The following is a 16,160-nucleotide window of genomic DNA, read 5'->3' as shown; positions in this document are numbered from 1 at the left end:
TCCAATTGCAACTACGTGGAGATTTCTGGCCGACAGGTTGGCAACCACAGTTTAAAGACCTCTGCCTTAGTCCATAGTTAATGCCATTTCCATTTCCCCTGTGTGTGTTTCTGCTTCTTGCATACTGGGACAAGTGAATTGTTGTAAGAGCAAGCTGCAGTCAAGCAATGCATGTCAACTCACAGAATCATAGAAGGGACCCCGAGGGTCATTTAGTCCAACCCCCAGTAAATAAACATTCCGTTGTGGTGATCGGTAACCTACCGTAGGTTTAATGTGCCATTTGGCGCCTAGCTGATATACCTGAGTTTCTAACACTGCTCTAAGGTCACCTCTAGACTGTTGGTGTTTTGCAGGATGGATTCAAGTGCATATTGGGAATTTAGGTTTGCAGCATTAAAGTGGATGATAGCACTCTGTTGTCCTGGTGCAACAAATTCCCTTTAAAAAAACCAGCAACAGACTTTGTACAGTAAGGAAAGTGATGGGGGGACACAGTGAAAAGGATGGAGTAAACAGTTGCTTAATAGGAAGGTGCATAACCACCACACAAACAAATCAGAATGGATAGAATGGATTCAGGATGAATGCTCACTATCCTATCACCTCCCTGCAAACAAATCAGAGCAAACGCTCAAAAAAGATTGGACACAGTCCAACCAGTAGGTAAGCTTTGTGCAAACAAATCTGGATTTACTGCCCCGTAAACAGGTCATCTAGGGGAGCCCTGGATGCGACAAGGGAGAGGAATATTTCACTCTGGAGACAGAGAACTTCCTTCTCCATCTAGGATTGCCAAATCCTGCCCCTGAGAATGCCGCTGTATCTTTGGGAGTTGAATTTCATCAGAATTTGGAGCAGAATTCAGGCGGTCACTAAAAACTGCACATCACAGCAAATATTGTAGATTTTGATAGCTTACCTCAGACTAGGACAGTGGACGCTCGGGTTGCGAACGTGATCCGTGCAGTACTGCGTCTGCGCACGTGCAGGTTGTGATTTAGCATTTTTGCGCATGCGCGAGCGCGAGCACCGAAACCCGGAAGTAACCCGTTTGGGTACTTTCAGGTTCGGCACAGGACGCAACCTGAAGCGTCTGTAACCCAAGGTATGACTGTAATGTGAGTAAAGATTGTATCCAAGTAACTCTGCATTGAAGCTTTCTAAACATTTGTTCTCTCTTTTTTCCATTTCAGGAAACTCAAGCCTAGCAATATAGTGGGCACACAGCTAGCTTTTTTTAAAGGAGGAGGAGGAGGAGGAGGAGGAGGAGGAGGAGGAGGAGGAGGAGGAGGAGGAGGAGGAGGAGGAGGAGGAGGACTAGTAACCTCTGTGACGTTGTTTTGCAAGCCTGGCTTAGTTACAAAGTCAACGTATTCAAGTAACCGTGTGACAACGTAAATAAGCTAAAATAACTATTGTCTTGTTCCCAGTAAATTCAAAATGATTGGCAACACATCAATAAGATCTTTTTACCAGGGCGCTTAAAAGCAAGTAATTCATAACAAAAGATACAAACTGGCTCCTTTTTCGGCAAGCCGCACTGCCAGGGTGTACAGCCCATGCCATATTAAAAACAACAACTCCTTGCAAAGGAGAACGAGGCAGCCAAAAACTTACTTTCAGCTAGATAATTAAAGAGTCAGAGCCATTGTTTGCTGGACAAAGATTCTGAGCAGGCTCCGTTAATGCACTGTTGACACTGCCGACAATAAAATGTGTCACAGCTGATGTGGCACATCAATTGCAAAACTATCTTTACTGCCACAGCATAGCAACAGCAGCCGCTGCCTTTGGAAACGCTTGTTTTGCTTTAACAAAGTTACAGGCAGCCAGGAAACAAGGAGAAACCTGTAGACCAGCCTAATGCATATGTACAAATGAATGCTCTTCACTACTATGGAAGAGCCAGATTTTTTCTTTTTTGGAAGAACGCCAAAAAAAAACCCATGATGTTCCAGGACCACCTTTCAGAAATTCCCTTCAGCCGTCAATTCCACCTTTGAAATCCAGGTAATGTCCGGGAAAATCTGGACGTATGGCAGCCCTAACTTCAACTATCCAGGAAAACATTGTAGTACTCTGTCGAGTTGACTCCTTAACTGCTGTGGCAAAAAGTCACAATTCAAATTCCAGGGTAGCAGAGTTGTACTTTTGAGCAGTAGTGGCAGCTGTCCTGGATATCAGACAGGCATCTTTTCTGAGCTCTACCTGGAGCTGCTGGGGATTGAATTTACATGCAAAGTGAACAGACCTACGGCACTATTCGATGATAGTACATGGTATGAGGCCGCATGCAACTCACTGGCAAATAAGACTTTTCCCCCCCAAGGAGACCAAATACACACCCACAATCTGATGTGCAAATGGTAGAACAGCAAGAATGCTTGCAAAGTATTTTAGAAAAACAAACCCGTTTGGGTTCGTCTCCAGGTCTCAGCGGCAGTGCTCCAGAGCTGTCTGCAGGGGGCGCGTCAGGACAGTGAGTCTCAGCCAAATTCCTCCCTCCCTCCGGCTGCCAGCAAAGCACAAACCAATGTGGAAACAACTTCACATTTCCAAGATCACCAAAAGGAAACAACAGCCTCAAAACAATGCAGTGAAGATTTAAGTGGCAGAAGCAGAGCAGAATGAAATAGTACAAATACTTGAGGGGGTGGGAGCAGTAGCGGTGGTTAGGGGAGGATTCCATTCGAGGCAGAGAGTGAGGAAACTTGACTAGTTTAAAGACCTAGGGAAAGATGGAGAAGTTACGGTAGCTGAAGGCAATACAGCTTGGCACCGGCAGAGCATGCCACAGCTTCTATGGTCCACGAGCCAAAAAGGAACAGAAAAGCTGGCTGAGGAATTTCTCAGTAGGCTGGTTAGCCACCTATGGCTGGGTGACCTGGGGCCACTTCATACATCCATGTACACCCCTTGATTTCTCTATATTGATTATTTAATGCACAAGGCTCTTTTGCACAGTGGCCTCAGTGCAAGGTGACTTCCAGGAACATGTGGAGCTGAGAGCGATCACGGCCTGCCTGGGATCATATGCTTGCGAGTTTTGGTGGAATTAACTTGAATGGATTTGCACAGAGGTGAACGCTGGATGCCACTGGACCGCAGCTCCCATCAATCCCCAACCAATGGCCATGTTAACTGCGGCTGATGGGAACTGCAGTCCAGTAACATCTGGAAGGGCACATCTCTGGCTTAGAATGTGAGCATAAACTCATCTCAGGGTTGTTTCCATGGAAGTGTCTAAAATATGTAGCCTGGCTTCAAATCAGTGCTGTCCAGCGGGCTTTAAAGGTAAAGGTAAAGGGGCCCCTGACCATCAGGTCCAGTCGTGTCCGACTCTGGGGTTGCGACGCTCATCTCGCTCTATAGGCCGAGGGAGCCAGCGTTTGTCCGCAGACAGTTTCCGGGTCATGTGGCCAGCATGACTAAGCTGCTTCTGGCGAACCAGAGCAGCACACGGAAACAACATTTACCTTCCCACCGGAGCGGTCCCTATTTATCTACTTGCACTTTGATGTGCTTTCGAACTGCTAGGTGGGCAGGAGCTGAGACCGAGCAACGGAAGCTCACCCTGTTGCAGGGATTCGAACCACCGACCTTCTGATCAACAAGCCCTAGACTCTGTGGTTTAACCCACAGCGCCACCTGGGTCCCTTTACTAGAGGCTTATGGGCAGTGTTAGAAACTCAGATATATAAGCTAGGTGCCAAATGACTCCTTAAACCAAGGCTGCGGTCACCAAAACAGAATGCCTAGTTGCCCTTTGGGGGCAAGGCGGCTCTAGCGTCTAATTTTTTGAATGCTGGACTGACTGTGATTGAGTCTCAGTTGAACATCTGGCTAATTCAGATGGCAACCTTGAGCTAATGTTAAGAGCTTTGAGAACTTAAAGAAGAAAAGTCCCATGATCCAGGGACAGTCCACACATACATATTGGCCGATTCCAACCTCTTTCTCTTAAGGATGACTGCTCCTGCTCAGGCTGCTCAGAAAAAGCATGTTGGTTCCAGAAATTCATTCTGACTGTGCATATAAAATATAACGAACAGGATTCTACAGGCTGGGGTATTAGTGTGTGGAAACAGTCCAGATCCAAGGATCCCCAGACATGCACCTCCAGGTGGTGGAGACGTCAGACGCCACCCTGGCAATGAGGCATCTTCATTGGGTTGCAAGTGATCGAAAGTCAGATGCAAAATGCGCCTGTCCAATTTCAGACACTGCTTATGGCAGTGATGGCGAACCTACGACACGCGTGTCAGACGTGACACGCAGAGCCCTCACTGCTGGCACGCGCCCCATCGGCCCATTCGCGCTGTTGCCGTTGTTCCCCCCCCCATTTGTTTTCCTGCTCCTCCTACAGCTTGTCTCCGCTGTTAAAACCCAGATCCTTTTGTTGTTGTTGCTGCTGCTGGTAGCCAGAGATTGGTTTTTTAACCCTTTCTGTGCTGTTTTTTCTGGCACTTTGGCAGACTATGTCGATGCTGCGTTTTAGTTCCAGTGAAGGTATTATTCGTCTTTTATTTCTGTTCTCTCCCCCCAAAAAAAGTGCAGCACCTTTGGGGCACCCCCCCCAAAAAAAACCTCCAAAACTTTGGTCAGCAGCTCCCCCCAAAAAGCTCAACAACTCTGGGCACTTTGTGATAAATAAGGGGTTTTTGGTTTGGTTTGGTTAAATAATTAGTTTTTGGTTTATTAAATACAGTTATATATTACAATTATACATTTTTGTTATTTAAACTATAAATATCGCAAAATTATGGTGTTTTTTCTCGAAGTGACATGCCACCTGAGTTATGCTCGGGGTTTTTTGGCGAATTTTGGCACACCAAGCTCAAAAGGTTGCCCATCACTGGCTTATGGGATATTTATGGCCATCACGACTACAAATATGAAATTCTCTATAAGATGGCGACACATAGCACAGGGTGAGACTGCCAGATTCTTTTCTTTTGCCGTCCTAGTTGCAACAGCATCCAGTAAAACCTTCAGCAGACTCTGAGTTCCTCTGTCCAAGTAGATCAGTCCCTGTTTTGAAGTTTGATGAAGGAGAGGCAGCCATCCAGGCTCTTCTCTGTGCCTCTCTTTCCCTTGCCTGCCTGCAATTGTACTCAGAGTCTCCTGCAGTGTCTAGGTGCAGCCTGTGTACATAGAGTTTGATTGCCCAGTTCAGTTTCCCAGCAATCAGAGCCAAACGATGACAACAGATCCCCTACTGCCTGCCCAGTGTTTCCACGTGACTTTTCTTCTTGACATCCAGCTGGCATATGCATATATATATACTGTATGGCTTGATGCAGTGTCACACAGGGGACAGCCAATACCATTCACTTTGCAGCATTTTCCCACCCCAGCTGACCCTTGTTGCTTTTCCTGAAAAACTTCTTATTTATTTCACTTTTACCCCACCTTTTCCTCCAAGGAATTCAAGGTGTCATACATGCTTCTCCCCTCCCCACAGCAACCCTGTGAGGTAGGTTAGATTGAGAGGCACAAGGTGACACAGTAAGCTTCGTGGTTGAAGGCAGGGAGGATTCGAACCCTGGTCAACCAGGTTCTAGTCCAACACTCTAACCACTACACCACACTACAGTTTTAGAGTAGAACTTCACAGAGCTACAGTTCCCAGCACCATTAATAAGCTACAGTTCCCAGGGTTCTTGGGAGGTGCATGCGCTTAAAATGTATTTTAAATGTATGGTGTGCACGCACAGCCTTAAACTGAGATGTAAGGCACAGCTATGCTTTTTGACTCCCCTAAAACAATTGCCAAGAATAGCAACAACAATAAAAAAAATACTAAAGCAAAGCATTCTCCTTGGAGCACTGAGTTTTCTGTTATGGGCAAGCAGCTATTTCTCACAGAAAGCAAAGCTAAAAAGACAACCCACATGCCTAGGAAAGCTTGCAGTGGGAGTGAATTTCAGAAAACACACGGGAGTCCTTTTCTACATCCCAAACTTCCAGTGCATAAAAAGTGAGAATGTCAGCAAAAGGGAATCTAAGCAAGTGTCGTTTTTCATGCATGCCAATTTTTCTAAAGTGGTACAATTCCAGAAGTGTTTATTATGTGCTTTTCATTATGTGCATAGATTGGCTATAAGGTTGCCGTAAAACCACTTTTTCTACTGTACTGGGGGGGGGGAGGTATACTTCATTCCAGATAGTAATTACATGCATATGCCATCAGTTATATTGGGCAAAAAATGACTAATACTATAATTCACATGCTTAAGTCCCAAGCCTGCCTTTCTCCTTCATTTTCTTTTGCCCTTCACTTTAAAGAGTCCTCAACACAATTAATGAACCTTAGTTTATGATGCAACCCTGTTGCACTTGGGACGTCATCAGCAGAGGATCAAGGTGCTGTATCACAGCAGTGACAGCTCACAGACTTGTTGCAAGGATAAAAGTGGCTTATGTATTGAAAGTGTTGATCAATCATCTTTGCATTTATGAAAAATGCATTTTATTTTATTTTTGTAAATACTGCAATTTGTTGGCATCAATTAAAAGTGCTGTGCTAGACTCTCAGATACTGTGACCCTTCAGACTGGATTTTTTTGGGGGGGGGAAGGTGTGTTCTGCAACGTGTTATGGACACAATAATTGTGCCCATTCACAAATCATTCCACTTTATTAGTTGTCCTGAGATTCATCCCCAACTTTGCTGCGTGACTGCCATCTGAAGGGGCACGCTTGCAATCTAGCACAGCAAAAGCGACGCCAAATTGCCCTCCCCTCCCACCCCTGAAACATTTGTGGTATAAAAAATTACGAGAAACTACAAGACATGTACCATTTGGAAAAGAAGCAGTATGTCCACACCAGAACTTTTGCAGGCACAAACAACATTGACTCCATATACGATCATGAGCAGAAATTATGAATGTACAATTGAAAAGATGGGTTCTTAGTTCATAGATCATAGAATTATAGAGTTGGAAGGGGCCACAAGGGTCATCTAGTCCAGCCCCCTGCAATGAAGGAATCTTCCACCCAAAGTGAGGCTCAAACCCACAGTCCTGAGATTAAGAGTCTCATGCTCTACTAACTGAGCAGACCTGCTGAGATTCATGGGCCTAAGCTAGCCATGTTCATTAAATTCAGTGGATCAATTCTGGGTAAGAATAGCATCCGATACAATCCAAAATCAGGGGTGGGTGGGTGGGTGGGTTTGTTGTCCATTATTTACCACACATTTGCAAGGAAGTAGAACAGAATGCAGGAGAGAGCCATAGCCATTTCAAAACCAAATGTAAAACTTGCCAACATAGTTATTACTTCTGAATTGCAGTCGGGAAATGCATAACTCTGTATAATTGTCACTTGTCAAAACAGCCTCACAACTTCCTGTGGGGCTGTTCCTTCCTGATTATTTGGAAGAGTCACTCAGCGTTGAACGTGCAGGGCCAATGCCCCATAGTTCTGGAGATCAATCTACGATACTAACATCTGTACTGCCATCCCTAGGCCATCCCTAGGCACAAGCCGCCTGCCTATCAAAAACGGAGAGAGGTTTTTCCAGGCACTGTACCACAGCTGTCTGACTCCCTTCCCCCGGAGCCTTGCAAATGTTGAAGTTCCAACATCATTCACACCCCACTCTGAGACTAGGCCATCTGAGATAACTAAGATACGCTGGGTGGAAATGGGGCATTTCTTAGGTTGCTGCCTATACTTATTAATATTGGTGCCAAGTCAATCACCCGCCTGGAGTCTTTAAGACTGGAAGGTTTAGAAATCTGAAAGACTACAGTAGACTAGAATGGACCAATCAGTCCTCCTACACTTCGCAAGATATAGGATGCTCTACAAATTGGCCTCCTGCCTCTGCCACAGATCACTGGGCAAGATACCTTCATCTCAGGCTAGTGACTTGACTCACTTATCGGCATGTCCAAAGACTGTTTGCACACATTTGATGTCATTTGCTGAATCAGCACAACCCAACACTCACAAACGTACACAGGGCCAGAGATCAGCACTGGGAGTCGAAAAGGCTATCAGTGATCAACGTGGTGCTTCTTATTTGGCACAAGTGTCATCTAAAAGCATGCCAAAGTGCCAGCAGAGCAGACAGGTCCAGATAAATGCAGTTCCTCATACAGCAGCTATCAGAGCTACAGCAGTTTTAAGAGTTAATTCTAGCAATCGCACCCCTAGTGTTATATGCATGATGAGAGTCCACAGGATTAAAGGGGCAAAGACAGTACGCAATCTGGGTTCACACCGTCGTCATCATCAGCAGTTACTTTTCTCATTATCAGCAGTTACTTTAGCACATGCTCAGAGGCACTCTGTACAAAGCATCCCATACATCCCAGGAGTCAAAGCAGCCCTGCAGCCAATCCCTGAGGACCCTCGCCTCCAATTAAGCCTGGCTATTGGATCCCCACCCATTCCACTCTCTTCCTTATCTCCCTTCCTATGTTCCTGCTGGAAAATGGAACTCGGGACCTAGGGCGTAGTCCGACTCCTGGCTGTAATCCTGCCCTGCAGCTAGAAAGGCACTCTGCACATGCTCGTAGTGAAACCCACCAGCAGCGGATTGAAAGGGGAACTAGAGGAAGAGGACCACCCCCACCTCTCCCCAATTCGGAGGGAGGAAGCTCCGCTCTGATTTTAGTTCAACTCCCTTCCGAGTTAACGGAGACGAGGCAAGGAGCGTAAAGCAAAACGAGGGAGAGAGATAGAAGGTGGAGAGGGGAGAGAGGGAGAGCGGGGAAACCCGTGCCAACCTTGGAGCAAGGGGGACTGTGACAGCTCGGGGCGATCCTCGGGGAAGGAGTCGAGCAGGCGCTTGAAGAGGCGGCCCAGATCCGAGTAGCTGCGGTGCAAGTAGAGCACGTTCCTGTCCGACCACTCGGTGCGGATCTCGAAGAACTCCTCCTCGTCGCCTTGCCGGTTGATGATGAGCCTCCGGATGCCGTTGACCCAGCAGCCGCGCACGAACATGTTCACCAGAGAGGTGCCCTCAAACACGGCCGAGGCCATCCCGCCGCATAACCCCTCCGCCGGCCGGGGACTGGACGGGAGCGGACCGCCTCCGTCCTCCCAGGCGCGCCGATTCAGTGGAGAGGACGGGAACCCGCCATCGCAGGGCTAGGCGGTGTCGCTTTCGGCCAGGCGCGCTCCCCTCGGAGCTGCGCGTAAAGCGGCCGGGCGCCTCCTCTGCGCTCTTGGCCCGGGAAAGTGGGAGGTCTCCGCCCTCCTCCTCCGGCTCCTCCTCGCTTCCACTTGCCTTCCTGTGTGTCCACCAGCACGGGATCGCGCCCGGAGAGTTGCAGTCGAGCCAACCGGCCCCTTTTCGCTTTGGGGACACTACTCGAGGCAACGGCGAGGATCCAACGACGGCCCAACCAACGCCACGGAGCAGCGCCTTAGTACGTGGTGTGTGCGCGCGTTAAAAACTCTTCCCTTTCTCTCTCTCTCTCTCTCTCTCTCTTTTTTTGCAATCTGAGCTTCCGAAGAATCCGAAATACTTCGCAGGCAGGGCAAAGAGCTTGTTGCAAAACACGCACGCAAAAGGGCGGTTGGCTGAGCGCGCGAAAGGTGGCTTCCGATTGCCCCAATGCAACAAGTGGAAGGAAACTGGGAGACAAGCAAGCAGCCCACCACTCCCCGAGAGTCCCTTCCTGCGACCGCTGCGTGGATCAGCTATCGGTCGGATATCGGTAGAAAACAGTGGCGTATTATTATTATTATTTAACGTAACTGAGAAACTGGCGGGTGAGATCGGAAGCAGCGACGAAAAGCAGCGGATTCCTTGCTTGCGTTTTCCTCAATCTCGGCCATCCTTAAGTTTCTAGTCCTGGGGGAGAATAGGATGCCAAGGAGGAGGGTTCATTTCCCCCCAAGAGGTTTTCCTTGCAAGCAAACTGCAGCTGGTTTTGGCGAAGATAAGTTCAGCGATTGTTTTCCCTCTCCGGAGCAGAGCGGGTTTGCCTGTCGAACAAGCGGCGAGTTTGCAGCATCCACGCGCGTGTTTGTTTCGACCCAGTCCTGAGTATGGACGGGCGTCGAAAAAGCCGAGCGTGGCGCAGCTTTGCGCGCTCGCGTTACACTATTGGGGCTGTTCCGGAAAGGGAGAGAGAGAGTCCAAACTCTTTTCTCTCTCCCCGCCTTCGCAACAGCTGGAAAGGGCGGGGCAGATCTGTCCAGAGAGCAAGAAAAAAGAGAGAGAGATACTCTTCTAGCACTTCCTACGACAATCCTTTCCAGGAGCGGCAGCCTGAAAACAAAGCAGCAGCCGCACACAGAAGGCGTCTCCGATAGTTTTAAGAAGCTGCATAATAGAAATCCTGTTCCAGAGCCGGCTGTATGTCTGAGGACCTCGTTCCAAAGCGCCCGCTGGCGGTGGATCCTGCGTCCACCCGTGGATCCCGGTCACGGTGGGCTTATTTGGACAGCTGGGTCTAGTCACCATTCATATTTCCCACAATACTCCTTGGAAACGGCAGCTAGACCCAAGCAGCCGCCACTTGCTAGGAAGCAAGCTGTAAAAGGCACCCTGCCAGAATGGTGAGGGCCTAGTGCCTGCCCCAGGGGTGCTGATGGGTGCTGATGTGGGGCTTGCCCTATTCGGTCAACATGTTTCCATGAGTTTCCACAAGCGTGCATTTAAATGCTCTTAACGCTTTTGCACTCTTATGCCAGCGAAGTCTTTTTCTTCCTTTGCTGGAGTGGAGCTTGTGCAAAGGAAGAGGAGGAGGAGCAGCACATAATTCCTAGCTCTGAACCATGTGTCCATGTGGGCCACAGCAGCAGAGGCAGGCCATCATAGGTGGTGGGTCTGAAGTTGCCATTAAGGGCAATGTGCCAGTCAGTGGATTTAACCCAGGGCCAGAATCCAGAATGATGATGTATTGAATTTATATACCGCCCTATTCCCGGGGGTCTCAGGGCAGTTCACAGAATAAAATCAAGATATAAAACCACAAAATACCTAATAAAAATAAAAACAACAACCCAATACCCCCCGAAAAACACATTTTAAAAGGTCACAGGATGTCAGTATTTTTGCCTGACGCCTAAAGGTGTATAATGAAGGCACCAGGCAAACTTCGCTGGGGAGAGCATTCCACAGACAGGGAGCCACTGCAGAGAAGGCCCATTCTCGTCTTGCCACCCTCCGGACCTCTCAAGGAGGGGGCACATGAAGAAGGGCCTCAGAAGATGATCTCAGGGTCCGGGTAGGTTCATATGGAAAGAGGCGGTCCTTGAGGTGTTGTGGTCCTGGACCATTTAAGGCTTTATAGGTCAAAACCAGCACTTTGAATTGAGCCCAGAAACTAATTGGTAGCCAGTGCAGTCAGATGAGGATCAGTGTAATATGCTCAAACTGTCTTCCTCTGGTGAGCAACCTGGCCGCTGAATTCTGCACTAGCTGAATTTCCGAATGTAGCCGAGCATATGGCTTAATGAAATGAACACAAACACAATCTTGGCCCATATTGATTAGGTCACTTGAATATTCCTCTAAATGTCCTTCTAAATTTTCCTCTAAAATGTCTTGGATAGGCCTTGAATTACATTTAATGGGTTCACTCATCCTTACCCTTGTTCCTCACTGAGGTACAGTTCCTTGCATGATAGCAGGGGAGTCAACTTGAATAACATAATTGGGGCGGCAGGGAAGCGCCGCCCCATGTAATTGATCACATGACATGGTGCACACCATTTGAGTGGCAATGCCCATTAACTTGGGGGACTGGTCTGGTCTCCTCAAATATTTTATTGGGGGGGGGGGAACGGACGGACAAGGAGACCTCGGCCTCCAGAAGTTTGCACCTATGCATGATAGAAAAACAGAAACAAGAACTGGAGGAGAGCCCCACAGGGCTTTTACTAAATATGAAGCTTGGCTTGAAGCATCCAAAAAAATGAAAAAAGACCAGCACTCACCTGCAATTGAAACTTGTGAATAGTACAGGTGTGCAGCTCTCAGTACTCAGCAGAGAAGCCTCTACTGCTGTCGGCTGCTGCTGCGTGTTCACAGGAGTGCAGCCTTGAGTAGAAATCTGCATGATTTCACAGACAGGCTGAGAAGGGATGATACATTTCCTCCTCCTTGCCTCCCATTGACCCCCCAAAGAAATGATTAATCAAGGGAGTGAAAGCTTCCCCACCTCCGCCTCAGGCAAAGGGGCCTAAGGGAGATGTCTCATTAAGTGCAGCTGTCTGCCACCCCACCCCACCCCCTCCGCACATCCTTTCAGATAGAGGCAAAGAAGGATTTGTGTTGTGGAAAAACTGATGTGGGAGGCAATGGCTGCAGAGAGTCACCCTCTCGAGGGAAGGCTGGCTGGATGAGGGCACTGTGTAGAAAGCCTGGGGTGATGACAATGCTGAAGGAGCAACCGAAAGGTTATATATTGAGAACAGTTATAATACGTCCAAAATGTGGGAGGAAAAAGAGAAGTGAGACAGTTTCGTCTTGGAAGAGGGTGGGTGGGAAGGAAGGAAGTGGTGTGTTTTTGCTGGATGTGAAGCCATACTTAGGCTGCATTCTCACTCCCGTCAACACTCACTGCATTTCCAAAGCTGGTTTTTTAATCTGTGTTCACACTAGGCTATCCAAAGTGCACACGCATCCTGTACTTTGTTATAAAATACTGCTGCATTCAACAAACCTTTTGATAGCACAAAGGGGTTTCCACCTTCTCCTCTCTCTCCACCCATGTGTACGTTGTGCCATTGCCAATTCTGCTCTGGGGGGTTGGGGGGAAACCCAGAACAGATTTAGAGGAAGGAGAGGTAGAGAAGTCTCTGTCAGGCAAGGAAAAATCCTTGTGTTGGTGGAACCTTAGTCCGACTGTCCCATTGAATGTAACCCTCTGTGGTGAAAGAATATATTTTGTTGGGTTTCTTGCCTCCACCCTTTTGTATGAAAGAGTGAGGAGTTAAAATTCTCCCAACAAACAAAAAAGCCACCCAATTATAGCAACATCATAGCAGCAGTTTACACCCCTCACATTCAGAGGAAGTTTTGCATTTTATTTCAATGGGTGGTGAATTGTGTGCCCCTTGGTTTTAATTCTCGGTTTGTATAAGCAATCCCTCTGCGCAACCAAATTGTTGCATCTGGATACAATTATATCACTTTTAGCCATAAAACATGCTGCACATCACATCGCTGCTCGGCTTTCTAATGCACTGCGAAGTTACAAAAAGCACTGGTGTTTCTTTGCAAATTACATAACTCTGAGTAATTATGTCACTACGAAGCAGTTTTCAGACAAAAAGAATGAATTTCTGAAGACTGTCGCAAAGCAGATGAGTCAGAAAAAAAATCAAATCCCTTTTCACACACTTAATAAACAAAAACACTGCAGCTGTTTCTGAATTTATTTGAAGTGCCATATAATGTTCCAGAATCTAGCAAAGAAAGTCTTGTTGAATTGTGCTTCTAGGGGCAGAAACTCTTTTCTATGGTGCCTCTAAGTCAGTTTGCACTGACTCTGTGCATTGTAAGGAGAGAGCTGTGGACAGGTGTGATTGTGATTTCTGTGTTACACTACACTTGCACAAGCAGTTTTCTGCAAACGTTGCCCACCACCATTTTGTTGGAAATGACATATATCTGGGTATAAATTCCATGGAATTAATTAGGAATTACCTCTGAATAAGCTTGGATCCGGGACATGGGTGGCGCTGTGGTCCAAACCACAGAGCCTAGGGCTTGCCAATCAGAAGGTCGGCAGTTCGAATCCCCACGACGGGGTGAGCTCCCGTTGCTCGGTCCCTGCTCCTGCCAGCCTAGCAGTTCGAAAGCACGTCAAAGTGCAAGTAGATAAATAGGTACCTCTCCGGTGGGAAGGTAAACGGCATTTCCGTGCACTGCTCTAGTTCGCCAGAAGCAGCTTAGTGATGCTGGCCACATGACCTGGAAGCTGTACGCCGGCTCCCTCGGTCAACAGAGTGAGTGAGATGAGCACCGCAATCCGAGTCGTTCGCGACTGGATCTAATGGTCAGGGGTTCCTTTACCTTTACCTTAAGCTTGGATCCTGCTGGATCTCACTGGATCAATTCACATATGCCAAGTTACCTACGCAGGTCACATATTTATTAGAGGGAGGGAACAATGTACACAAGACATAACCACATGAAATGAAATATATGTGTCTGTTCCACTGTGTGTACACTTGATTATATGCATTCCTTGCCCACAACACTTCTCCACGTGGTGTTGCAGAATGGCTAATGGTCTGAGCTGCACAATGTCTGGCACAAATTCACTGGGTGGGAAATTAGTCTGAAAGGGAGAAAACACCTTGTGGAGTGGATGTGGGTGTGAGTGGGAGAAGAACAGTATTCTCTTGCTCTGCTTTCCCCAGTTTTCGTTTATTTCTTTGTTTGAAAACAGATCTCTTGCCATTATAAAGTGGCTAACCGTATAAACAGTTCAGCATGTTCAGACACTCAAATTTAGTCGCTTTGTTTATGAAGACCTCGATCTGCCACCATCATGTGTAACTGTGCTCTTCGACAAGCTGCTTTTCCATCTATTGATGCCATCGGAACAGGAATTTTGGGTTAGAGGTCCAGGCTGTATTCAGCAGAATGAGCATGAACCCCACAGCACCACAACAGAACTGGCTTACCAAATTTTGAATTAAGTGCAGTAATACATGTTCCATCCAAAGCAGCGGGGTCTGGACTATTAGGGTGAATGGGGTCACCGCCCCATCGACCTTAGTTGGTCCTCAGCTAGCCTTCATCTATCTCGCTTCTTATAAGCAAGCAGTCCAGAAGGTAGCATTGGCTTTCGGCTTGCTCCTCCTCCTCTTATATAGGGTGTCGCTCTTCACTCAGTGTTGCTCTTTTCTCAGTAGGGTGAAGGATAGGAGCAAAACTAGAATTAGTTGGCTCTGCCTATCATTGGCTCTGACTTTACCTACCTTTGACCTCCTTATCTTCTGCCCCACCAACCCTAACAGGCACCAACCACCACCAATCCAAACAGTGCAAGACCTTTGCATCCAAAGTCCGAAGCTACCTAACCACACCACAGATTTCATCAGCCTCATATTCCCCCACTCTCACAATATGAGGGTGATAATGCCAGTCTACCATACAGGAATGTTGTAAGGATTGCAGAGATCATGCATATGATGTTCTTCAAGAGCCAATGTGTTGTAATGGAGTTTCAGACCAGCGTCCTAGAGTGATCTGGCTTCCGATCTCTATCCAGCCAAGAAACTCACTGAGCAATCCACTATTTCTCAACTTGCACTATTTCATGGGATTCTTATCACTACCCCGGATTCGGATTACCATCACCATGAGTGCACTAGAAGAATCCATCTGTCATAAATAAAATTCATGAAATGTGCTATATATAATGTAGTTTTTTTAATTGCTGTCAGGGAAATCAACATTAGGGTGCAACCCTAGTTAAATCCAAGCTATGGTCAATAGATATAGAAGTAAGCCAAAGTCAACAGCAAATTCAGTTGCCCAAGCTGACATTGGCTCTGATCAGATGTAATGACAGGCCATAATTATAGAAACATAACCACAGTTAGGTGTTGTGTCCAAATAGGCAAGCCATGAGTTGTGATCAGCTTAGCTACAAGCCAACATAAGCAAGCTTGGTTTGAGGCAGGTTTGCAAGCGATGATTAGTGTTACCTATGGTTTGTGATGACATCCATTCCAACAAACTGAAGTATGTGGCAGAGGACCACCCACTTCTCAGAGTGGCTTGTGGCAAAGGCTTTCGCACATCCCTGACAGAGACGAGACTTCTCTTCTGTATGAGTTATTAGCTTTTGGGAATATTCAGTGTATTTCAAGAAAGAAGGATTGATGTGACCCTTTGTGGCGTAAGAACAACATAACATGGCTCTTTTGTTAGGGGGAAGCTTTTGTAATCTCTCTTGTTCCTATACATGGTGGTCCCTCTCGGGCTCTTCAAGGGAGGAAGCAAAACAAAAAGAAGAAAGAACTTTATTTCCGACAAGTTGCTGTGGTAACCCAAAGTGAATGTGCAGTCATAGGTCTCGGCTAGTGTGAATACAGTATGTCGATCCTGCGTCTATATAGCGAGACAGCAGAGACTGAAACACCGCATAAGAGGTTAATTAGAACTAGGTGAGGGAAAAAAATATTTTCTTAAATGAAAGCTATTTGGACAAAACTAAGGAGTT

The 16,160-nt window shown here is 47.0% G+C and overlaps 1 protein-coding gene across 1 annotated transcript in view; it reads right to left on the bottom strand.

Moving 5' to 3' along the window:
• Window positions 1-10,305, bottom strand: part of PXDC1 (PX domain containing 1) — a 34,991-nt gene extending 24,686 nt beyond the window's left edge. Inside the window, exon 1 of the mRNA XM_035126385.2 lies at window positions 8,748-10,305. Coding sequence (XP_034982276.1) covers window positions 8,748-9,003 — 256 coding nt within the window. The 5' untranslated portion in view covers window positions 9,004-10,305. The remainder of the gene's footprint in view (window positions 1-8,747) is intronic.
• Between the last annotated feature and the right edge of the window lie 5,855 nt (window positions 10,306-16,160).

The sequence above is a fragment of the Zootoca vivipara genome, chromosome 8 (assembly GCF_963506605.1).
Source record: "Zootoca vivipara chromosome 8, rZooViv1.1, whole genome shotgun sequence".
Lineage (NCBI taxonomy): Eukaryota > Metazoa > Chordata > Lepidosauria > Squamata > Lacertidae > Zootoca > Zootoca vivipara.
Note: the sequence above shows the minus strand (reverse complement) of the source record. Positions and strands in the feature narration are given on the sequence as shown.